Source organism: Lissotriton vulgaris, unplaced genomic scaffold (genome assembly GCF_964263255.1).
Source record: "Lissotriton vulgaris unplaced genomic scaffold, aLisVul1.2 SCAFFOLD_2213, whole genome shotgun sequence".
Lineage (NCBI taxonomy): Eukaryota > Metazoa > Chordata > Amphibia > Caudata > Salamandridae > Lissotriton > Lissotriton vulgaris.
This window is the reverse complement of record NW_028245855.1, coordinates 220,963-247,381: the sequence shown is the minus strand read 5'-3', so window position 1 is coordinate 247,381 and position 26,419 is coordinate 220,963. Positions and strand designations below refer to the sequence as shown.

The following is a 26,419-nucleotide window of genomic DNA, read 5'->3' as shown; positions in this document are numbered from 1 at the left end:
TCTCCGTACTAATCCAAAATTCCTGCCAAAAGTCATTTCTCCCTTCCACCTCAATCAATCTGTGGAACTGCCCTTTTTCTTCTCGCAGACACAGACCGTAGCAGAAAGAGCTCTTCATACCCTAGATGTCAAAAGAGCATTGCTATACTACATCGAGAGAACACAACCCTTTCGTAAGACCAAACAACTTTTTGTGTCTTTCTCACCACCACATAAGGGTAATCCCATTTCAAAATATGGGATAGCTAGATGGATTGTCAAATGCATACAGATTTGTTACCACAAAGCTAAACGTACGTTATCTGTTTCCCCTAAAGCACACTCTACAAGGAAAATAGGGGCTTCAATGGCATTTTTAGGGAACATTCCACGAGATGACATCTGCAGAGCAGCTACATGGTCTACACCGCACTCATTCACAAAACACTATTGTGTAGATGTGCAAACCAAACAACAAGCTAATGTGGGCCAGGCTGTTCTCAAAACATTATTTCAAACTACTGCAACAGATAGGGGTGGTCGCCACTAAGAGTGGGTACTGCTATACAATCTATGCACAGTGTGTAATCTGAAGCTCAAATGCCTCGAACGGAAAATGCTACTTACCAGTATGCATCTGTTCTTGGCCTGTAGAGCTGCAGAGTTACACACGCCCATCCGCCTCGCCGGCTACCCTTGTCTGTTCCAGTATTATCTTAATTAGATACAGCTTACATGGACATCCTTCCTTTTCTTGCAAAGCTCCATCATTTCCCTAATGGCGAAAAAGAATCTGAGGATGGAGCTGATGCCCATGCGCAATGTGGTCCAAAGGAGGAGTCACCTATCCCATGTCTTCCAAAGAACTTTTCAGGACAAAAACAAACTGCAAACATCCGGGCCCAACACTAGGTGACGATCTATGCACAGTGTGTAACTCTGCAGCTCTACATGCCAAGAACAAATGCATACTGGTAAGTAGCATTTCCTTTCCCTTTCACAAATCAAAGGTATTCGCGATGTGCTCGGTGAATGGGTATATGAAAGTATGCGTAATTTAAGTCTAGCGTTGACATAAAGTCGCCTTGTTGCCAAAGTGGAAGTACTTGTTGCAGAGTGGCCATCTGGAAGTGTTCTGACAATATGTATACGGTTAGCGGTCTCAGAACCAATATTGGTCTTAACAAACCATCTTTTTTGGGAATTAGGAAGTATAGTGAATATACTCCTGTTCCTTGTAGTAATGGGACAAGTTCTATAGCTCCTTTTGTTAGGAGAATATATACTTCCTGTTTGAGTAGATCTTTGTGTTCTAAAGTCAGTTTGTGAACACGAGGAGGGATGTTTGGAGGTTTGCTTGTGAGTTCCAGGCAGTAACCATGTTGGATATTATCTAACAACCGCTTGTCTGTTATTGCCTGCCAAATGGGTAGAAACTGATGTGGGCTCCCCCCTACAGGTGATGAATGTTCAGGGAGAGCTGATATCAAGTCACTGTTTGCTATTAGCGGGTGGGGTATGTGATGTTGTACCTCTACCTTTAAAGTTGTTCCCTCTGTATCCACCTCTACAAAATCCTCCAGAGGGAGGAGACTGTGCTTGTGTTTTGTATGAAGAGGTGGAGACATCTGTGGTATTATTTTTGAAGCCCCCTCTGTAGAAGGAGCAACAAATGGAACCTCTGTTTGTTGGAGACTGAAGGGCACCCATTGATTTCACCACTTCTGTGTCCTTTTTCATCTTTTCTAGCGATTGGTCTATCTGAGGTCTGAAAAGGTATTCTTTGTCGAATGCTGCATTAAGAATAGTCTGTTGAACCTCTGGTTTAAAAACAGAAATTCTGAGCCCTGCATGCCTCCTTAGTATAATGCTGGTATTGATTCTTCTAGCGTCAGCATCTAAAGCGCATCTAATAGATGAATTAGACACCAGCATAGCTAGCATCAATAGGACTATTAGACAATGATAGATGCTGGAACTGTGGCCTAGAAAAGGGGGACCTAGAACATATCATCTTCAACTGCACTAAGGTCAAAAACTTCTGGACACAGGTTTTAGCTTTCGCCAACGACACACTAAGTAGCAACATCAAGCTCACGTTTGCCTCTCTAGCCACAGCACAGATGTCACAAGATGTCAATATGCAAGAAGACCAGAACCTCCTTTATTTTCTACTCACCACAGCAACAAAAATTATACTCACAAACTGGAAAGATACAGCCAAGGCCACCTTCAAAGGCTGGCTCAACTGGGTGATCTTCCAAAGGGGAGCGGACACCACTACCCTTAGAAACACACCAGGTAGACACCACGACTGAGCAATGTGGACCAAACTAGACAAACACATGGACACATTCAAACCACCATAGCCACACCTTTTCCTCCAACACAGGCCCACCGACCCCTGACCGGTAACGGCCCTATTCCTGTCCAACAAACCGCCCCCACTCTGGGTTTATGTTTTATGTTTGTATGTCTACTTTTTGTTTTGCACAAACGTCGGCGAATAACAATCAAAACGTCTGTTATATCTGTTACATGTAACCTGTAAATACCAATAAAAACATTTTTAAAAAAAATAATAATAAATAAGCTTGTCTTTTGCACTATTTCTTGGCCTTTTTTCTTGTATTCTTTGGGAAGATATTGTAATAATTGTTACATTTCACCCCAATGTGCCCTATCATACTTAGCTACCAGCCCTTGGGTGTTTGCTATTCTCCAATGATTGACCAATTGAGCAGCTACTCTCTTTCCTGAGGCATTTATTAACTTTGATTCCTTACAAGGAGGAGGTGCTTCTCCTGAGCTTTGTGAATTTGCTCTTTTATGTGCGTTTGAAACCACCAAGGAATCCAAGGCAACTGACCTTTAATAAATACAGGGTCAGATGGGGGAGCTTTGTATGTTTTTCTACTCTAGGTGGGAAGATTTCATCTGCATATCTCCTCATGCCCTTTAACATGGAAAAAGACAGATGTTCTGTGTGTATTTGCTAGAGTTTCCAAGAGGAAATATTCTTCTAGGTCTTTTTAATGTAAAGTGACCCCATGATAAGTGGCTGCTCTGGCAATTAACTCTTGCTATGTGCTATTGAATATTATCATCAGGAGGGGAAGGTTTGCCTAGATACAGATCAGGATCTGTCTCTCCCAGTGGATCAATGTTATAGTCACCCCATGGTCAGGTAGCTGATTATTATCCTCTTGATTATCAGCTGTATCTGGATCTATGTCTGGAGACCCTGGAGGTGTAATGTGCAATGGGTCTGATGATGGTATGACAGGTAGTGGTGGAGAGGGTTGAGTGGTTGTAGGAAATGGGACTAGTGGCTATGTCCTTTTTCTTTTTCATAGGTATTCTATACTCCGTGTCTATCTTCCTTTTTGGAGGTGGTATCAGTGGTGTAGTGGTAATGTGTCCAGTTTTAGGGTTAATGTTGATTATTTTCTGATTAGGATCCAGCTTGTGCAGCATTTTATCTAGAATCGTCTCTGGTGGCTTTAAAGGAGCATCTTTGTCTTTCGTTGCCGAAATTTTCGGTGCTGAGATGGATTTTTCTTTTTTATCTTTCAATGCCAAATGTTTCAGCATTGAAGGGATGTCACATGGCCCAAGGGGACATTGTAGTTTTTCACTAGGTTAGCATGAGCACGTTACAGCTTGCCTGCTGCTTTTGCGCACGTTACTACACATCTTTATTTTTTGCAATCTTTCATTGACTGCTTACAAATGAGAACTCATCACTGTGTTCACTCTCTGCAAGTTCCTGGGATTTCAACTGAACATCATGTACAAGGTCGAACAACAATGCCCCTTGTTAATTTGTTCTGGCCAGACCTTAGCCGTTAGACAAAAAATACTGATGCAGCTGTTTAGACAAATGTACTTGGGATTTATTAGAATACACAAATAAGCAGCACAAATTTGGAGAGGGACCTTTCCAGAGAGAAGAGCGAGACAGCACCTATGATTGAGATCTGCCATATATAGGCTAAGGTATGGGGTCTGCAAACAAAGCCCAGAGATCTTCTATTATATAATAATACTTTTTTTTAGCATGGGGAGGGGAGGTTAGGCACTATAGTCTTTTCTCCATTGTCTTTTTTTGATATCTCCCTTCATGATGTATGGACTAGCTGCTATGCTGACTATATTTGTACTATGCATTTTCCTGCTTGTTGTGGAACGTATACTGCATGTTAGGGCACGTTAGTTAAAATAACTATTTAAACCTGTTTTGTGTCTCTGTCCGCTCTTATTGTGGACAAGTGCAACAGTGTCTTGTTACTGCGATTCGTGAGAGATCTGGGAGTGTTGTGTTCTGGGATGTCTAATCATTTGTTTCTGTAGGAGTGAGTAGGAGAGCAAGTGAGGCACTATAGCTAGTCGGTCCTGCGTTTGTGGGTACTAAGGTAGTAGGAAGACCCAGTCCCTATGCACCAAAGTCACATATTCCTGTGCATAGTTCTGTGTTTGTGCAGAATCCCTGCAACAGGGGTGTCATCTCGGGTCGATCCCGAACCTGAAGGCTTGACATTCTGTTTTGGTGCCTAGCTAGAAGGCTGGGCATTGGAATCGGAGTCTCGGTGCCAACCATGGCCCGATGGCAGTGATGGGCCAGAACCCCTTGGCTTGATTGGAGTGGGTTTCGTGGGCAAAGGGGCTTTGGTACTCACGGCTCCCTGTCCAGATGGAAAGTCGTGGCACTCGAGTTCTATCTCCAACTCTGAATCCCAGACCTGAACGGAAAAGTCTCTTCCACTGCTGACGCCTCCATCTCTTCTTGTTCGGCCTCTTTGTCGAAGATATCAGGAGTTTCTTCGTTAGAACGTTGCTGCATGTCTCTGCATCGAGCGTGACTGTCTCAAAGAGTCTTTTTCGAACGTAACGACCTACACGTGCCGCAGTCTTCCTCTTTATGCACCGGGGGCAGACAAAGGTTACAGACCTTATGAAGATCGGTGCGTGGGTATTTAGAATGGCACCTAGGACAGAATTGGAATGGCGTCTGTTCCATTGGCGGAAGACTGGATGCAGGATCTTTGAGTGGCAACCAAAGAAGATCTAGGCCGGAAGGCCGCAGTCAGAGTTTTTTTGGATAGTGAAAGTTTTCTGAAGTTCTTCGACACGGAGAAGATGGTAATGCTATTGAAAACAATACCAACCAGGGTAGAGTGAATTGCGAACCGAAGGGATCCAGATTGACGGTTTGAATCGGAGCGCAGCACTACACGTCCGAATCCGATGGTGGAAAAAAAACAATCTAACAATGGAGTCAAAGCCCATGCGCACTATCAACGAAAGGATGAGTCACATTAACTTGTGACTGCAATGACTTCTTCGAAGAAAAACAACTTGCAAACATCCATACCCAAAACTAGATGTGTGGGAGTATGAAAAGCACGTGTATCTACAACATACATGCCTCTAACATATAACTTCCAAAGTTGTCTTTACTTTCTATTCTTTATGCTCCTTCATGAACCTTGTAACAAGGGATGGCATATAAAGCACCAGGTATGCTAAGTGCCAATCTAGGAGTAGTATCTGCTAAATCTGACTGTCCTTAATAGGCATCATCCACATAATGTGTGTAACTGTGGTGTCTCTGACTAGCTGCATAGCTAGACTCTGGAGTAAGATATGCGGTCACCTTGGGACAGATCTATTAAATTCTTATATAGCAGAACACACCTACTCTATTGCATGGACACCGTGATGCTAGCGTTCAATATAAACACCCTGCATTGCTTGTCTCATCTGCCAATACTGTACAAATATCGACCATTAGTCGGTAATGTAGCGATTGCTCCCAATAATCCACTGTTGTATAGTAATCTCTCCTGGGGCTGTTCTGCTTTTTTTTTTTTTTTTTTTTTTTTTTTTTTTTTTTTTTTTGATAGACCTTTATTGCACATCATGAATAAACACAGCGGAGCGCCTACAACCCACTGTCAGGGCCGGCCGCCATCAGTGCACCATACAGTCACAGTAGAACTCCATAATATAGTCCATTGGTACAATCGCAGTCCCAGATCGAGTTCCTGTAGGCACCATATATGGTCCAAATGAAGCGCTCAAAGCACACATTGACGTCAGCCGTTAGCCCTCATGTGATCTCGGTCTCATTTTCCGATTTTGTAGAACAGAGTTAATGAACTAACAACCTCAACTCCCCCCCACCCCCCCACTCCTGGTCTTAGTGAGCCACACTATGTGGACTGCTACAGCTCTCAAGGTTTAGCTGGTGCAGACAGCGGCCCAGAGGGCGAGGCCAACATAGAGATCGCATTGCAGAACTCTCATCCTAGACTCGGTGCACAGCCGGGCGGCAGAAGGCGGCTCGATCCATTCCATCCACCTTATCAAATGACCAACCCATCAAGAGCTCTATAGCGCAAGCACCCTACATAACTCAGTCATCCCCACCATTTCAAAACAACGTTCAATCCGATACATGTTCACGGTCCGGCAACCCAACAATCGCACTCCTTTCGCTATCGGAGTCATCCAGAGATAAGACATACAGTGTGAATGGGGCCCATATGTCCCGCGGGCGAGACCTCTCCGGCAAACCCTCATAATAACAGTTCAGTTGGTCTCTGCAGTAAGCCATATCCTTCAGCCATAGTTGCAAGTCTGGTGCCCTCCTTCCCCCCCACCCCATAGCAACCCTCCTCTTGGCCAACTGGAGCGCCAGTACAACTAGTCGGCGTGATTGCGCCGCTACCGCAGATGCTATACCCAACAGACAGAGCCGCACATCAAGTTTAATCTCAACTGAAGTCATGACCGTTAGGCACTCAGTCACCGCCTTCCAAAAATCATACACTCTCGGGCATCCCCAGGCAAGATGTATAAAGTCAGCATCCTCAACGCCGCATCTCACGCAACGTGCCACAGTGCGAAGCCCATATCTCACCAATTGCATCGGCGTGTAGTACCATTGATGCAGGAATTTATAATGCAAGAGACGGAAGTTGCCATTTATCACATATCCACCCGTCATCGTGCAACATTCAAGCCATTCGTCATCAGTAAGAGGGTCAGGAAGACTTCTATCCCATCGTGCTCTGGCCTGGTCCGCCTCCCCTCCCTCATCCTCCTGTGCGGCCTTGTACAATTTGGAGACCAATTTAGCCCTGTCCTTAGCTGCGTATATCAGTTGCAATGCCCCGAGTGCCGGAGGCTCCTCCGGGTACGTGGGATATAAATCTTTTATCGCAGCCCGCAGACGGGCATAGATAAAGGTAGGCATGCACGTGTTAGTTGATCCAGCTGTCATATCCTGCAAGGAGAGAAACGACGCCCCAGGGAAGAGGTCCCCCATGGTTTGTAATCCAGCTTCCCTCAAGACTTGCAACCCTCCGATCTCCCCAGTGACCGAGATATCCGAGTGGTATAGTAACGGCATAGCCGGAGCATACAGTGGCAGGCGGGCCGCCCTCCGACCAAGGTGTTCCCAAGCCGTCGCCGTAACCCGCACTGTGTCTATCTCTCCCTTCTCGAAAACCGAGTGTTTGTTAACAACCATGGCCCTTAGCGGATACGGCAGAACCGCACTCGCCTCAAGTGCCACGTGCGGGGTGTATGGCGGGGCATTCAACCAATAACTCATAAAATGCGCCTGTGCGCAGAGATAGTACAGCCTCATGTCCGGCAGGGCGAACCCTCCCAGCGCATACGGCTTGGTCAGCACCTCCCAAGTCACTCTCGGTTTCTTGCCAGCCCACGTGAGAGTTATCAGGAGTGATCTTATCCTTGCAAAGAAATGTGATTTTAATAGAATAGGAATATTTATGAAAAGGTAGAGGAATTTTGGTAACACCACCATTTTTATTAAGGATATGCGGTCAGCTAGAGTTAACGGGAGGCGAGTCCAGCGCGCTACCTGATCTTCCAGTTTGGACACAGCAACACCGTAGTTGGCCCGGACCACCTCCTGACTGTCCCTGTGCACCCAGACCCCCAGATACCGAACTGACTCAGTTGCCCACTCCAGGGGGAATTCCAGCTGAGTCTGGCAGGTCGCCTCCGTGAGCGGCAGTATCACTGATTTGTCCCAATGTATAGTGAGACCAGAATGTCTACCAAACTTAATGAATTCGCGTAGGATGTTATTCAAGTGAAGAGCCGGCTCCCTGACATATAGGACCATGTCATCCGCGTACATTGACACCGCCAGTGCACGTAGTGGGAATTTTAATGCAGCTTCAGCATACCGTTGACGCAAGATACAGGCCAGTGGTTCCATCATGATGGCGAATAGTAATGGAGACAGAGGGCACCCCTGTCTCGTCCCCCTCCGTACCGGGAACGAGGAAGATACGTGGCCATTAACCCTGACTCTTGCCGTGGGCGCAGTGTATAAGAGGGCGATGAGTGATGTGAAAAAGAAGGGCACCCCCATACGGTGCAGGATAGCCATCATGTACTTCCAGGCCACCGAATCAAAGGCCTTAGCCGCGTCCAGCATGACCGCAGCTGCAGGCAGTTCAGGTTTAAGCAGGTGCAATACGGCGAAGAGCGTCCTTAAATTATGTGTAGTGGATCTGAGTGGAATGAAACCCGATTGGTCCGGCAAGACCATAACAGGCAGCAGCAAGCGCAACCGCGTGGCCAGTATTTTCGCAATAATCTTCACATCGGTGTTCATAAGCGAAAGGGGGCGATATGAATCACACTGAGTTGGCGGTTTACCCGGTTTAGGCAGGGCCACCAGCAGTGCCTCCCTCATGGTGGCCGGCAATTGTCCGCAGTCAAATGCCTCCTCCAACACCTGTGCTAGCTGCGGGATCAGTAAATCTGCGTATGTTTTATAAAATTCGGAGGGCAAACCATCCGTACCAGCCGCTTTACCACTAGGCAGGGCAGCTATTGCATCTCTGAATTCGGCCTCAGTGACGTGGTGCATAAGGAACTCTTGCTGCCCCCTAGAGAGCCACACCAAGGCTACATCCTCCAAATAGCGATTCACCTCTTCTTCATCTGCTGTGTCCCTTTGTGCATAGAGCTGCTCATAATGTTTGGCGAAGCAGGTCAGTACACCCTCCGTGCTAGTAATCACATTCCCCTGATCCACAATTTCTTGCACCGTGCAGTGTCGTGCCCACGGTTCCCTGATCCTGTCTGCCAGACCCTTGCCCGGCCTGCCCCCTTCGCCATAATATCTGGCCGTGGCTGTCTTAGAGAGGAATTTTACCTCCTGGTCCGCCAGATCGTTATATTCATTCACCTTCGTACGAATGTCAGCAAGGACCGTGCCCTCTATCCCTTCCTCCAATTGCCTTTCCAGAACCCGTAACTCTCTTTCTAACCGACTCATGGAGTCCCTAATGGACGTGAGCACCCCTGACCTCAACCCAATGCACGCTCCCCTCACCGTCACCTTGAAGGCCTCCCAAACAGTACCCATGCTGTCTACTGACCCGATATTATTAGTAAAAAACTCCTCTATTATCTGCCTCAGCCGCTCAGACAACACCTGATCCGTCAGCACTCCGGAGGAAAGCCGCCAAGTGAAAGGAGCGGGAGCCTGACACGGGAGCTGTAGCACCAACGTAACGGGCGCATGATCAGAGAGAGTGCGAGGCAGATGTTCAGCACTCACCACCCAACCACTGACATCTCGTGTCGTGAGCCAGTAATCCAGCCGCGACCATGTATCGTGTGCTGAGGTGTAGCAGGTGCCCTCCCGCTTATTCGGGTTTCGTAGTCTCCACACATCCAGCAGCTGCAACCCATCCATACCCTCGCACACCGCATCCACCGCCCTCTTACGCACAGTAGGTCTATCCGGTTTCCTATCTAGGTCTGCATCCAGAGTAACGTTCCAATCCCCCCCACAAATGATAGCCGAAGGTGCAAGTGAATACAGCTTGTTCCAGAGAGTAACGTAAAACTCAGGGTCATCAACATTCGGTCCATAAACATTGAGCAGAGTTACCAGTGTGCCATATAATTTACCCTGCATTATGACGTATCTACCGTGCGGGTCAATGTCTTCATGCAACAGTACAAATGGAACATGTCTCTTCACCAGGATCATCACCCCTCTTGCATAGGAAGAATAGTTCGTAGCCAGCCGCACCCCCGCCCACTGTCTGCCCACCGTATCTGCCGCTTTGCCCTGAAGGTGCGTTTCCTGTAGGAATGCCACCTGCACCCCATGTCTATTTAGAAAGGCAAGCACCTGCCTGGTCTTTTGCGGCCTATTAAGTCCCCGCACATTCCAAGTTATGCATTTAATCCTACCCCCCCTCTCCATTGCACCAACCCCTCAATCCACCCTCATCATAATAGGCTCTCCCCGTCGACCATGCCCGAGTCCCACCCAGATACATCAACAGCACAGAAAGGGAGTGAGGCCGTTCACTACAGCGATCCCTCCAGTACCAGCACACCCAAGCATAATCCAACAGCAACGCAGAGCACACATCCCTGACCAGGAAAAAGAACAATCCCCCAACAGTCCCCAGAAACCCAACCCCCATCCCTCCACCCACTTCAGCGTGCCCCAAATGCCAAAGCAATCCCATTGTCCCCCCTACCCCAAACCCCAGCAAAAGCAACAACTGCGTGTGGGGATCTCCCGTCCTGGGGGGCGCAGTGGCACTCCACTCACGCCAGAGACGGACGAGAGCGTAGACCTGTCATTCAGAGCTACATCCCCGTACCTGCAAACCAAATCCGTTAATAATACAGCATCAGACAGTTGAACAACCCCCGGCACAGTGTCAAAAGTGTCCCAGCCCAGGCCCTCAGTAAATAGTTCAGAACTCGAAGGCAAATGGGGGCGCCACATGCGCATCGCAGCTCATGCGCTCCACGCACCACCCCAGCGGGCCGCAGCTCGGCCTAGCCATGCTCACAGAGGAGAAGTGACCCATAACTGGTCAGTGCAGTGTAAACCACAGAGTCCCCATCAGGTAGCACGTCCCCTCATCCACTATGTACGCAGTCACTGAGCAGGACAATGCAGGACCCGGGGGATCAAAAGTCTCAGCAACCATAACAGCCCAAACGACAGTGAAGGCGGCATATCCCAGCGCCGCGCAGCATGGGCCCCTCCACAGGCAACTGCACAGATTCAGATCAGGCGGCCTCCTCCTGCCCGCCATCTGCACCGTCCCGAGGGTCCCTCGGCCCTTTAGCTCTCCTTTTCAGTTGCTTGGCATAGTCCATGGCCGCCCTCGGGGAGGAAAATATCTTGTTGTCCGCAGGGGGTCCTATCCGCAGGCGCGCCGGATAGAGCATGGCATACGCTATGTCCTCAGTCCGCAGCATCTGCTTCACCGCAGTAAATTCCTTGCGAGCCGTCTGCACCGCCATGGTGAAGTCAGGGTAGAACTCGAGCTTGTTGCCCTGGTATTCGATTGCCCCCCTGTCCCTCGCAAGCCGAAGGATGGTATCACGGTCTCTGTAGTTGAGAATCCTGGCTACTATCGGGCGCGGTGGTGCTCCAGGCGGAGGCCGCTTGGCTAGAGAGCGATGGGCCCGCTCCACTATAAAGACTTTGGACAGGTGATCGGCCCCGAAAATATCAATAAGCATACGTTCCATGAAGTCTTCCATACGCCCCACATTTGTGGATTCCGGCAGGCCCGTGACCCTTACATTGTTCCTTCTGGACCTCCCTTCCAACTCCTCGTTCTTGGCCTGTATGACCGCCAAGACCCTCTCCATGCTGAACACTTTAGAAGAGACTGTGGCCAGACCATCTTCTGTGGCAGATACTCTCTGTTCTACCTCCCCCATGCGTTCATTTTGGCGGTCGAATTGCGCCGCCATGTGATCTAGGCGGTGGTTGACAGATTCCATGGTCCCTTCAATTGACTGCAAGGTCTTTTGCATGGCCATCAGGGTGGATTCCAAGTTAGGGGTGCCTCCCACAGCCCCCCCCTGATCATGGTCAGCAGGCGCCTGTGATGATGTATGCGCAGACTTTTTATTTGTATCAAATGTAATTTTCGGCTGGTTTCTGTCCGTCCTGCCCATGGTGGCAGTTAGGTCAGCCCAAAAAGAGACGCCAGCAGAGACGCAGCTACGTCCGGCTATGATCAAAGGCCAGAACCAGAGCACCACCCAGCTCCACTTCCAGCCTCGCCCCGTGCACCCCAGGGAAGCGCAGGCAGTCCAAGCGCCCACCGTGGAAGGAACTAGAGGCACTCTCCGACGCAATTTCAGGCTCTCCGCAGCCTAACTGTCAGCGCCCAGCAGAGTCTCAAACGGAGTACATCAGAGCCCCACCACCACTCGTGCTCGCTGTACAGTTTTATGCGTCGTTGTGAAAAGCCCCCCTGGGAGCCAAAGCCAGCCGACCAGGATCGCCTCTGCACGTAATGGCGGACGCACCGCAGGTCACCAGTGTCTCAATGCAGCCCAGGGTCCCAACGGCCCCGATATCACATGGGCCTCTCCGCCGCCTCCGCCCGTGGCATCAAGCTTACTCCCAGGGCCGTCTGCACTGCAGCACCGCTCACCAGAGTACCTCCGCCCCTCCCCCGCCAGCCCTAGGTCGCGCGGCGCGGCCCAGTCATGCCCGGCGCCACCTCCGCAGCCCCGGGCTTGCGTAGAGCCCCGCCCCACTCACCAGCGCCGGCAGGTCGGGTCAGGTCGCTCCGCAGCAGCGCCGGTGGTTCTCCGCCGCTCAGCTCGTCCTCCGTCTCCCCTCCGCAGGCTGCCGACTCCGCACCCCAGGGACAGCACGATCAGGAGGCAGCGGTATCCTCTAGCCGGGCAGCAGCGGGAGGCTCCCCCACGAGGTCGCTAGATCGCACCGGCGCGATCGCGGCGCAGGGCGACCCGGCTCCCGGAGGCTCAAACAGCCACAGCAGACACCAGGTAGAAACGTCTCCGCCGACCCCCGATGTTAGTGGGGTGCTCTCGGCGTCTTTACAGGCTGCAGGCACGGAAATGCAAGGATAAATTAGCGAATTTTGTCAGGTCTGGACAGAGCCTCACGCAAGTGCGGCCATCTTGTCCGGCGCCCTCTAGCGCCCCCCTGGGCTGTTCTGCTTTCTTACATTACAAGCTTAAGTCCTGGTGTATGTTCTACTTAAAGAATGATGTAGATTAGGTATCTAACAAGCGGTGAAACCGACTTTTGTCGGAAACTGTGTGGGTACCTTACAGAGGAGGGGGGGGGCTGCTTGTTATATCCAGATGCAAACAAAAGTGCTATTTATAGGAAAATATGGATACATTACATTTTGGTTTATACAGTTACTAAAAATTTCAATATTTCACCCAGAAAAAGGTTTGTGCTGTTGGATTGTAAACAGGCCTCGAAAAATTAAAATATGTTACTAGACCTGCAGGTCTATTAACTTTAATAATCTACTCGACCTAACTGTAATATACTTGACCCATTAACTGGTCTCATTATGTCATCCTAGGCAAATATTTTATCTTGCAGAGCCACCTTTTTCTTCATTATCACATACGAGAGCACCTTCCAATGTGTGAGTTCATTATTCCTGCTACTGTATGCCCCAGGATATCATTTGTTCAATCTGAGTTTGTTCTAGACATTTGTATAGTGCTCAGTCTGTCATTGGTATGGCATCACAGCACTTTCGGTGGTTCAGGGGTAACTTTCCAAAGGTTTCAGTGACTTTCATTTAAACCAGAGGCAGATTTGGCTTCTGGAGAAGAGTCATCAGTAGTGTCAATGGGCATTTCCTCATTTATATTATAGCTTCAGCTTCAGTGAGTCTTGCATGCATGTTCTTGGTGTTTGATAGCTGACACCAGAATGTTGTACCAAATCACTTGCACTTCTTCCAATGAATGCTATGCGTACTCCGCAGAAGTATATGTGCTTGTGTAAAGCAGATGGTTGCGACATGAGTTAATGGGTGCAGTGTCTGTCATTCTCTGTTACAGAGTATTTTCCATTTCTTCTCATACTATTGCTGCCCACCAAAACCACTATATTCTGTCTCCTCGCAGACTGCCCCTTGCAGCTCCTTTCAGTGGGTTATGCCCCTCCCGGAGGCATTTTCCCTTAATAAGCTTTTCAACATAATTGACTGCATTTTGATGAAAAATGTTAGCCTTACTAACCAGAAATCCAGAAGCACATATGTAGTTCATTTTTAAAACAACATTTTCTTCAAAAGATGTCAGTGTTTATTAAGAAACTCTCCCCGATGAAAAAATGTTTAGTTTACTGACTGGTGTTTAGATCACAGTGTACAATGCTTTGCCAGCTTGGCCCTGTAGTTTCGTGGTTTGCCTTAGAAGGCTGGGTCTCCATTTCTCAAGATAAAATTGTCAGACATAGCATGATCCCACATAGCAGATACTCATATGACATGTAGTTGTAGCAGTCTAATGTTAAGTGTCTGCTATGTTTTAATCCAATATGCTTATATTTTGTCTAACTTTATCAAGTAGTTAGTCTATTTTCGCTAACTTTCTGCCCAAGTCCCGCCGCGAGCTGGAGGCATATTGCCCAATATATGCAACAAGAATGCAGAAAGAAATCAGCTAGTCACTGGGCGGTCAAGAGAAGGTGCAGGCTAGCCAAGCTACTTTTTTAATCAACAAGAGTACTTCCCTCCGGTTAGGGTGACCGTCATTTTAGCATCACAGCTATCAACTGTATGTCATGGCGGAGAAAATTTGGAAAATCAGCTGAGTCCATGGTTGTTCCTTCATGAAATATCAATTTACAGCATCAGACACAAGAAGCTATCACTTTAAAAGTATTTTAGTGATTGTCTAAACCAAGCCTAAATAATTACGAGAGCAGACAGAAGGACAATGACAGATAAAACGAATACTGAAGATTTTACATGAAATCTTATTGAGGTCCTGGGTCTTCCTGGATCTCAAAGGATGAACAAATACAGTCATTTTCTCAGAAAAAATTGTTAATCTGACCTCTGAGCCCAGGACAAGGTGTGCAAGCTGTTCCAGTTTCAATTTAAAATTACCAACTGCAAAGAAAGCGAACAGGGAGTAATTTAACTAACCTACATCTTTTCCTGAAATTCTCATGTGGTCTGAAGGGTCACTGATGCGGATCCAATAGAAAGGAAAAAGAAACGGATCTTTCAAACCAATTTGATAAGAGCAACCTCCTTGTATATCAGTCAGTTTAGCTCCCAGGGTGGTGCTTTGAAACCATTCAGTCAGTTAACTTGTGGTGCTCTGCATTGTCAAAGATAATGGTTTTCCGTCTTTTAAACTGTGGCACGGATTCGAGGGGTGCTTCAGCACCTGCCGCATCCCTTCTTCCAGCGCCACTGCTATTGGTTATCCTATTCCCAAAGCCAGTACATTGCTTGGAAGGAATCTACAACTGTAAAATACCTGAAGGGGATAATACAGTCCCCACAGAGAGAAGGAGTACAATCCTGAGCGTGCACCATCTGTGTGTGGCCTACAGACTTTCCGTTACAGACAAAAGGGCGTATGTAGAGTTTGACGGGCAGAGTACACATCACACATGCATTATATTATTGTCAATGGCACTTGTGACATGACTGAAGGGATACCCACCAAGTTTGTAACAGAGCCCAAGTCCAAAAAACTCTAAATAAGGCCCAAAGTCTTCTTTAAGGTTAGCATCAAATAACCCCTTGCCGTTAACGGGACCACCTTAGCATAAGCCGCTTACATGTGAAATTATCTGTATTTACACGGTCTCCACTTGGCATTCAACTGAAACATTTATAAATTGATTAGCAACATTATATTACCTTATTTAAGACTATTTTGCATATCAAACTCTGCACCCTATAGATTAGCACTTGCTGTTATCTGCATATAGTATTGTATTTATATAGCGCTTACTACCCCTGACGAGGAGTTGTAGCCATGCTACAAAAGGAAACCTCATTTAACAACAAAACATTTTTGGCAGTGTTTACATTAACTTCGATGCGATGCATCCGACTACCCCAGGAGGTTTCCACCTTAATATTGAGTGCAAAATATTGTGGTACTAAACTATGTCAAAACTATCGAGGTCAAAAATATTGAGATGAGTTTATATAGGTAAGAATAGATTTACTTTGCTCCACATATATATTCCTTGACAATATGTGTATATTCAAGGTACTTAGATGTGGAGTTAAGCAATGTGTACATACCTATATGATTTGATATAAATTTCTAAAGCGTGAAATGTACCCTAAGGTGTCTTGGCGCTGATGTCTGCACTTCCATCTATCGTAAAAGATCCAAATCAATAAAGGAGTTGTTAGACTGGTAACGCAAAAAGCCACATTTTTACTTACTTTCTAAAGGTGATAATGTTTGCTTGCGATCTTAAGTGTAATGGCATTTGGTTCCAGAGAATGACTGTACCATGCACAAAGCTTCTGCCTCTCCGGGTGGCTTTACAAATCTTTGGGACTACCATGGCCTTAGCATAGGTAGATCACAGACGTCTTCTGGGGGTGTACCATGACATTTTTTCCCTCCGATAGGGTGGGCCCGTTTCATGCAGGGCTTTATGTGCCATACCAAGTGATTTGAAAGCAACTCTGCTCTTGATCGACAACCACTGTAGCTCCTTGTGCACCTTAGCAACCGATTCATTTTTCTTCAGGTTTTTCAAGAGTCAAGCAGCAGCATTTTGCAGTCTCTGAATCTTTATTATCAGACCTTGTTGCATGCCCAAATAAGTAGTCTAATTGTGAGAGCACACTATGGACCGCCACCGTTGTCTGTAATTCAGAGGGGATGAAAGGTAACACCGGGTGCCGTCGGTCATTGACTTTGGCGAATCCTAGATTTTACCTTCTTTTTAAGAAAACTCCTGGCTAAAGCTGCCCCTGGACTCTGAAATTTGGTGCGGCGTGAGGTGCGACGGGACGGGACTGCGAGGACCAGCAGCCCCGTAACCCTGTGCAGCTGTGTCACTCTTCCCGCCCCCTACCTGATTGCTCCTGCCACTACATTACTACTCGCGGCCCCTGCTCCACGGGAGCCGCTCGCAGTAGCTGTCATTGACTTTGGCGACTCCTGGATTTTACCTTCTTTTTAAGAAAACTCCCGGCTGAAGCTGCCCCTGGACTCTGAACTTTGGTGCGGTGTGAGGTGCGACGGGACGGGACTGCGAAGACCAGCAGCCCCGTAACCCTGTGCAGCTGTGTCACTCTTCCCGCCCCCTAACTGATTGTAAATTATTAGCCCGGGCCTCCGCTGCGCGGAACGCGTGCGGGCACGCCCTGGGAGAAGCCTGGGACAAGGTCGGGGCCGTCTGAGGCCGTCCGAGGCCGATTGAGGCCGTGCAGGGCTACCCCCCCCCCTTATTTTGAGATCTACAAAGTGAGACCTTGAGCTTTAATAACCTTTGATTTATACAAAATTTATGACTCTTAATATGTTTCATTGTAGATCTGGAATACTATTTAATTAACCGCTTTTTAACCTCTTAGGGCTAGATGTAGGTAAATTAGATTTACCGATTCTAAAATACCGAATTTTACCGATTCAGTATTTTAGAATCGGTAAATCTGATGTAGGTAATAATTCAGTATTTTTTACCGAATGGTTAAGATTCGGTATATACCGAATCGGTATTTGCTATTGAATCCTATGGGCCATGAAGCCCATAGGATTCAATAGCAAATACCGATTCGGTATTTACCGAATCGGTAAAAATACCGAATTGCCAAGGGGCACAGGGTGTCACTTTGACACCCTGTTACACCCCTGTTTCTGGCTTGTGTGCCATGTGGTACACGCATGTATGTGTGTCACATGGCACAGGTGTACATGCACAGATGTGCATGTACACAAGAATTCGTTATTTACCATGCAATTGTATTACATGGTAAATAACGAATTCTAAAGGCCCTGTGGCACTGTTAGAAGTGCTACCTACATAGGATAATACAGATTCGGTAATTTAACCGATCGGTAAATTTACAGAATCGGTAATTTTACTGATTCGGTAAAATTACTGAATCTGTAGGATTTTCAATGCCCTACATACCAATGTCAAAATACCGGTTGGAAACGGCCGAAAATCGGTATTTTCAGCCGTTTCCGACCGGTATTTTGACACCTACATCAGGCCCTTAATTATTTATAATATTTTCCCCTAGAGTACTTAGCAAAATGGCGCTTCGCTCAGGGAAAGGAAGAAAGGCTATGCCTAGTACTATTGGGGGGTCAGTGACCGGATCTCTCAACCAGTTCATTACCAGGGCTGCAGTTGTACTAGAGCATGAGATAGCGTTAACCGAAAAAAGACTATCTCTAGACCCCTTGTTTGCCAAATGATCATCATTGGGCACCATTTGGTCTGCTGTTACACCTGAGCAGTCTCTTATCCATCAAGCCAATGGTGATCTCGGTCCAAGAAATAGCATAGGATCGGTAGGGTCTGATGGATCTGTTGTCTGTACTTCACTGAATACAACCAATGTTAGCATACCATCTATAGGAACCAGGCGGGTAGAACTAAATTTGCCATCCACACCCATTTTGGCCAGTACCAATGCAACCACTGAGTTGAAACTTAGGAAAAGCACTAAAACTCAACAAATTACTGGCAAAAGAAAGCGTGGGGGTGGTTCCCAAAAGGGTAGATGTGCAAAAGTTACAAAAACCACTAGGGTAACACCCTCCCTACGTACTTATGAGCAATCCCTCACCCTCTCCATTGATAAAAGTACTCCGAATTCCACGCAACCATCTAGTTTACCTGCTGCCAAACAAACCAATGATGGCCTCTTGGAACAAATAGAGCAAGCAGCTAGTAAAATCCCTGATGCTACCAATACTAGAAAGAATAAAATTAATTAATGAGAACTTGGGGAAATTAGAAAAAGTCGTAACGGCGAACTCCAGTTTGCTGGAAAAAGCAGTGGAGAGCATACAGGGTCCAGGCCCCCTAGTACATCTTAAAGAGGACCCTGGTCTCAAGAGCTTCACTAACAATACCCCCCAAGAAGTTGTAAGCAGTGCAAATAAACAACATAATCCACCTTGTCCTGAGAGCTGCATAGTAATAAGTAAGACAACTCATCATGGTAGAGAGGGTGTAAAAGCGAATGGTAGGGTCGTTGGAAAACAGTTAGCAATCCCCGAACAGGCTGGGGAGATACCTACCAAAGGGAATAATGTATCAGGTAAAGAGGGTGGGAAAAAGCAGCACCCCTGTATTGATCTACCCCCTGAGTCTGTACCCTACACGGTAATAATGGCAGGTGTTCCTCGGATTCGAGATGACAAACTGGAAACCCATAGAGAGTTGAAGAATAAGGTTATTTATTGGCTAAACAGGAACAGACCTCTCCCAGATTTCACCAATGCAGAGATCCTATATGTAAGAAGGGTGAGTTTGTTGGGTTGTAGATCGAAGGACAAAGTGGGAGATTGCATAATCGTGAATTTCAGGGACCCTAGGGTGGTAAGGTTCATATGTCATGGGACAGGTACTGGAGGGGAGGGAGGAATTCAAACTCTTGACTTGAACTTTTTCTACGCACGTACATCCCCCTGCCTGACAACCAACCCACTGAATTGGCTAGAAAAGCAATCTAGTAGAACAAACACTGAATGCTGGCAAGAGATATGCCCTCCCCTGTCTAATCGTTATGACACACTTTCTGGACTGGAGGGGGTGGACTGACTGGGGTATGTTTCTAAAGGTTCTACCGTGGATCGGCACATGGTAAATTAAACTACTAGTCTGGGAAAGGTAATAAGTAGAGGAAGTAAATGCAGGGAGGAGGGAGTTGATTTAGGACTGGTGATCTCTGATAGAGAATCCCCTACGGCTAGTGATGGTTTAGGTGCATCCCCCGGGTTTCTTACTCTGAATTCTGGGGAAATTTCTGTTGTGGATTCAGTGGGGGATTTCCCGATGGTTGGTAACACCTTTTTTTAGTATTACCAACGATCAAAGCAAGAAGAGATCAGCTGATTAGTCTGCTCTTTAAAGGTCAATTCGAATCAAAGATCACTCCTAGATGTTATACTTTGGAGACTGTAGTCTTGCACTTACCTTCTTGATATTTTTGACACATATTTCTGGTGCCATGATATTTGTGCTGTCAATATTTCGATATTCAATCTCCAGGGGATGGAGAAGCTAGAAGGGGAGAGCATATTTCCTTCGAACATGATAAATGTAGAGTCCCTGATGAGGTCCACAAGTTTACTTTATTCCCTCAATAATGACGACGTTGCTTTGGATCATCCAGCAGAGGGCAGCACCGCTTACCTGTCTATAATACAGATTGCAGTGCAAAAGTCAGTTGTGTTTTCCGCTTTTTAGACGCTAGTATTAATATGAAAGATAGAATGCTGAAAATGTATTTTGGATGAGTGCTTGTCCAAATAGCGTCAAAAAAATCTCTCTAGGGGATTTCTCCTAATATATTTGTCTATCTCTTTTTTTGCTTTGTTGGGTTTCAGCTGATTGGCATGTTTTGTTTAATTTCTTTTTTTGTTGCAGGCGGAGCCGGATGAGGAGGAGGACACTCAACTGAAGAGGACAGAATCTGAGGTGGAGGTACGTTTTCGCATGAAGTCTGTGATCATGTGTCCTGTTCTATCCACTCGCATCCCCCAGAAGCAGGTCTCATCTAAATATATTTGTCTCATGCTTAATGCATTGCTCAGTGTGAGAGCAACGCCCCCGGGGCCACCTTCCTACATTAAAATCATCACAACAGTCCAAGCAGCAGTTCCTAGAAACAAATGCACTTTCTTTCCCTCTCTGTCTCCCACTCTCTGTCCCTCACTCCCCTCTACCATTGGTTTCTATCTCTCGCTATCTCTATTGCTTCATCTCTCACTTTCTCGGCATGTCTGTAACACTCTCCCTCTATTTCTCTTGTTTTCGTCCTGTCTGTAACTCTTTTCTTGATGTACTTCCTCAGCTGCTCTGTAACTCTCTCCCCATGCCTCTCTTCCTCTTTCTTGGCCTGTCTGTAAGACTGTTACTCTCTCTCCTTGTCTCTCATCCTCTCGTCTGTCAGTATATCTCTTCTTATCTATTCTCGTTCTTACTGTCTTGCTGTGCTTCCTTCTGCCTCATTTTCTCATCCTCTCATTTTATTTAATATTTTTTGTCATGCATTGACACATTATCTCTGTTTCTGCCTGCTGCCTGTTCCTCCCTTGCTCCTCTCTCTCTCTCTCTTTCTTTCTTTCTCTCTCTCTCTCTCTCTGTCTCTCTCTCTGTGTCCCTCACTCTGTCTCTCCCCTTCTACTTTAAAAGCAAGGACCCGGCCATATTAAAAAAGAAAGAAAAAAAAGATACAGAATGTGTAGGTGTGATTCACTGGTGTGTAAAAGAATTCTGAGGCTTACCCCTCAGCTCCGGAGACCCCAGCATCCGCAACAAGTCTACACATAGGGCAGGATAACTGTGCAGAACTCCGAACACCTCTTTAGGACAGTAATCTATGGAGTAACTGACTGACAGGGTAGAAATCAATATAGATAAGGGGACACAATTGCAGAACAAGGTGGGAGAATTTGTGAAAAAGACAAAACAAGCCCATACATTTGTATTATTAGACAACAGTAGGGACTGAAGATTTTCAGCAGAGACTGGCAATTAGAACGAAAGTTAGTGCCTTCTAAATGTAAAGTGCCTTGAATCTGTCAGTGCTGGGAGACGCTATGGTGAATAGAATATTGATCACTCTCTCAAAAGAATGAAATAAGATGTTTGACCTTGGAGTGAAGAAAGTCTGATACATTAGGCCCAGTTCTCAAAGAAAAGAAGAGTATTTTTCCAGCATAGCGAAGAGGCTTTTCCAGAGCACCAAATAGCTCGCTGGCCTTGGAAGTATGAGGACAGGTCAAGATTTCGTCAAGTACGAAGAATCGGGAGAAAATGTGTGTAATGTGAACATAAAAGAAGATAGACTTCTCAGATAGATTAATTAAACAGAATGGATTATATTGATAGAGGGAAAAGGGATCCTTTACTTAAGGGTGGCTTTTAGGGTGGATGGAGGAAACTGCAGAGCCGAATCTAGTAAAATAGTCACAACAAATGTTTTTATGGTATCTGACCACCATTGTGGATAATGATTATTGCCAAACCAGGAGAGTAGATTGTGGGACTGTTCTACAGTTCCACGTTAACTTCGTCAAAATCACAACGTTTAGGAAGTCCCTGTAGTGGAGGTTTCATAGGATGGGGTTTTACTTCTAGGGAAATTCACTGGTTTTTCTGTATGTCAAATATGGCGACTGACAGAGCCTTTGGACCTTAAGAACTACCGACCCATCTCCCTCCTCCCCTTCGCGACCAAAGTCACAGAGAAGACCGTCTACACCCAACTATTGAATTTCTTTGAAGAGAAGTCCACCCGCGACCCCTCCCAGTCCAGATTCCGCTGCAACCACAGCGCTGAGACCGCCCTACTCACCGCAAAGGATGACATCCGCACCCTCTTCGACCAAGGACATACCTCGTCCCTGATCCTACTCGACCTCTCCGCAGCTTTCAACATCGTTTACCACCGCACTCTCACTGCCAGACTCCACGACGCAGGCTTACAGGGAAACACCCTCAAATGGCTCCGCTCCTTCCTCACCGACAGAACCCAAAGAATCAGACTGCCACTCTTCCCCTTCGAGATCAACTACGGAGTACCTCAAGGATCATCTCTCAGCCCGACGCTCTTCGACATCTACATGGCCCCCTAGCAGCCATCGTCGGACAGCACGGACTAAACATAGTCTCCTACACCGATGACACCAAACTCATCCTCTACCTCACCAGGATCCTGCCACCACCCGACTCAGCTTCCAGAAAGGAATGAAGGATGTTGCATCCTGGATGAGCAGCAGCTGCTTGAAGCTCAACTCGGAAAAGGCAGCGGTCCTTGTCCTCAGACCCTCACCCTCCTCATGGGACAACACCTGGTGGCCCACCGCCCTCGGCATCCCACACACCCCCACAGACCACGACCAGAACCTCAGCATCGTACTGTACTCCTCCCTCCCCATGACCCGACAAGTCAACACCGTCTCCTCCACCTGCTTCAACACCCTTCGCATCCTTGACAAGACCTTCAAATGGATCCCTCCCGAATCAAGAAAGACCGTCACCAATGCACTCATAATCAGCAGACTGGACTACGGAAACACCCTCTATGCCAGAATCAACAAGTCCCTGCTCCGCAAACTCCAGACAGTACAGAACACCTCAGCCAGACTCGTCCTCGGCATCCCTCGACAAGAACACATCTCCCAACACCTTCAAGACCTCCACTGGCTCCCAGTCGAGGAGAGAATAACCTTCAATATACTCACCCACGCCTACAAATGCCACCTCAACACCGGACCCCAATACCTCAACGAAAGTATACACTTCGACGTACCCAAGAGAAACCTCTGATCCGCCGACATCACCCTCGCTGAAACCCTGCGCATATGCAGAGCCTGATCTGGTGGAAAAGTCTTCTCCTACATCGCTGCCAAGACCTGGTACAAGCTCCCGGTTGACATAAGACATGCCCTCTTCTACACATCTTCAGGAAGACCCTCAAGAACTGGCTCTTTGACTGACCTGAGCTGCTACCCTCCCCTTTCCCCTTCCAGAGTGCCTTGACACCCTCACAGGTGAGTAGTGCGCTTAATAATTCCCTGATTGATTGACTGACTTGTGCAAATTGTGGACACAGTCACCACATACAAGATGGCGTCTTCCTTGTCCGTCTCGGTTGATATGTGAGCACTTGGCTTGGGTGGAAACCAATGATCCTTGGGGTGGGCAATGGCCTACCCGTTCTGAGGTACTGGATCTTTTCAGATCGCCCTATTGGTCTTTCTCTATAAAACTGATTTTGCAACTAACTTGGATTCTTTTAATAGACCAGGATGACGATCATTTTTTAAAATGTTTTTGAGAACAAAAACTTTTAAGATCATGCCCAGGGTGTAGGTTTCAAATAAACATGCTGGTAAATCATTTTTGACATGCCTGTTGCGACGCCCACAATACAAAACCTTGACATAAATAAGGAGTCGTTCGGAGCACTGTCACTAGATGGCAGCATTATGCACAGAGAGACCAAGCTGCAAAATTACCGTTGCAGGCAAGAGATTTGTTACTTAATTTTTCTGATAAGGAATCTGGAGGTATAAAATGTGATCCCAGTTTACCTCATCGGACTAATTTCACAGTGCTTCCAAAATCTCCACTTCCCTGATGCGGATATTAATGTTCCTTAGCTGCTATAATTAGGAATGTTTGGAAACAAGCTAAATGTCAGTGTAAAGTGCTAAGAATGCTGGTCAATTACAGTCGTGAAATAATCATATGCCATACCACCATGAAGCGCAAATGCGATTTTTACTAGTACACGGTTGCAAAAACAGTCAACCTCAAAACATCATTAACATAGCTTCAAACATCTTGATACGTCATCCCCTTCTTCACCCAACAATTCTCACCTCGCACCAAGCTTTGACCCCATACCCTGCCTCATTCTTTCCCCTCTGACTCACTGACCTCCTTCCATTCCCCAATCTCTCTCCTCCCCTACCAAACATCCTCCATTGAAGCCTTCTTGTCCTGTTCCAAGAATCCTTCCCACCGTCTTCCTTCATCTATGCTCCCCTCACCCTCCCAAATGCAGCCGACATCCCTACAACCTGTCCTACAATTGCATTTGCTGTTGAAACAGTCCCCCACCACTCCCCCAAATGTTGGTGTATTTGGGTAGTTCTTTTATCTCGCTCCACCCAGTGGTGATAATGTGTCCGTAAGAGGCTGCCCACGCCCTTCCTGACCTCTTAAATACCTCTCCTTTACTCCCCCCCCCTTCCCCTGTCCCTACCTATCCCCTGTCTTGGCCTCATCCATCTGACGAATTTCCCTAGAGGAAGACTGGCTTCGCCTTTTGCTCCCCCCTGGGTCCCTTCGGTCTCAGTAGCCTGAGAACAGTGGGTCAGACTTCAGGGCACTAGATCTGTGGGCCAGGAGTCCAATTGTTGGGATCAGTGAAGAACGCTTTTTTAGATACACCACTGAGGGGCACTGCTAAATCAGTGATTCGGATTGACCTGGGGGATTTTAGTAAATATGAAATCTACAATTTACAAAATGAACTGATTTTGATATAAGAATGGCATGTTCGGGATCTGTAACAAATCTTAAAATGCTATTCTCTCTGATTCTATAGTTCTAGCACACATGCCAACATTTTAGAAGAGAAAAGTGGGAGATGTAAACAAAAAATGGGAGAATGTATTTCACCCATTGACTTCTATTGGAGCAGAGGCAATTTCAGAAAGGAGACAACCAAAATAAATATATTTTTTCGCTTGAGGAATCTGGAGTCTCCTGCCTGAATCGGGTCTATTGGCATGTATTTTTAGTAACACCTGAGACACTCAGTCACGCTTAGTGAATGACACAAATTGTGTGCCACATGAAGGCTCCTCCCCATTGTTAGTTTATTACTTGGTATTTTATGATTTTATTTCTCGATCGATATTAACATTGTGCGGTCATGTTCTGTCTCCTTCCCCCCACCTTCCCCATTTCTCATTCCCTCTCCTACCCTCTCTCTATTTCGTTCTCTGTCTCCTTTCATTCTTTGTGCTCTCCATTCGTCCTAATTTTTTGCCTTTTGCTCTCTCGTTGTACTCCTCTTTCTCACTTTCTGCATTCTCTCTCCCTCGCCTATTTTCAACTTGCTTAATATGGCTCTCATTGTTTCTCCTTTGTCTAACCCTCTCCGCCCCCTAACATTCCCCCCCCCCCCATGTCCCTTCCCCCCCTTCTTTCTGCCTGTCCTCTGTTCCCCTTGGCAGGAGGCGGCAGCCATCATTGCTCAGCGGACAGAGAACCCCCTGGAGTTCTTTAAGCAGCAGGAGAGAGTGGCTTCCACCGGCTCGGACACACCCGTTCCTGTTGTGCACCACAGACCGAGTGAGTAGAGTTATGGTTGTGTTATGTTATGCGCTTGTTATCGAATGCATCTGTCACTGTGAGTTGCTTCTTGGCTCCAAGATTAGACCTGTTCCTACAATAGCCATGGTGCAATAAATAGCTGTATTTTTACCTGTTTTCAGAGTTCAATGTGGTTTATAGTTTCTAATGTCTGGCTACTACGGCGAGTTGTCGCCTGCCCTCTTATCCCTTCGGCTTGTTGCAAGAAGAATAAAACAAGATGATGTCCCTCATGATCTAAGTGGAGAGCAATCTTGGAATTTCTCTTTGGCTCTTTGTGATAGTTTTCTCGGTTTGTTGTGCAAAGTGTCTTGAAATCCATGTGTTAAACGACTGTGAGCAGATGCAGTTTTTCACAAGCTGGCGTGTTGCAGCCTGAGCATGGGAAACTGAGCAATAAATGTGCTGCAGAGTGACAAAGTGTCTCTTATCTATTGATAAGATATCCTGGAATCCCCAGATAAGTGCAGCAAGAGTAGTCCCGTGACCGGTTACCAAGCACATAGCAGCTCAGTCCTTGTAGGCAGGAGCAAGATGTGG

The 26,419-nt window shown here is 46.8% G+C and overlaps 1 protein-coding gene across 4 annotated transcripts in view; it reads left to right on the top strand.

Annotated features, from left to right (window-relative positions):
* The window catches only part of DBN1 (drebrin 1), a 96,123-nt gene that overhangs the window by 39,234 nt on the left and 30,470 nt on the right, over nt 1-26,419 (top strand). For all 4 annotated transcript variants that reach the window (XM_086949174.1, XM_086949173.1, XM_086949172.1 and 1 more), the window contains 2 exons: nt 20,411-20,467; nt 25,741-25,858. In XM_086949174.1, the coding sequence (XP_086805300.1) occupies nt 20,411-20,467; nt 25,741-25,858 (175 nt within the window). The remainder of the gene's footprint in view (nt 1-20,410; nt 20,468-25,740; nt 25,859-26,419) is intronic.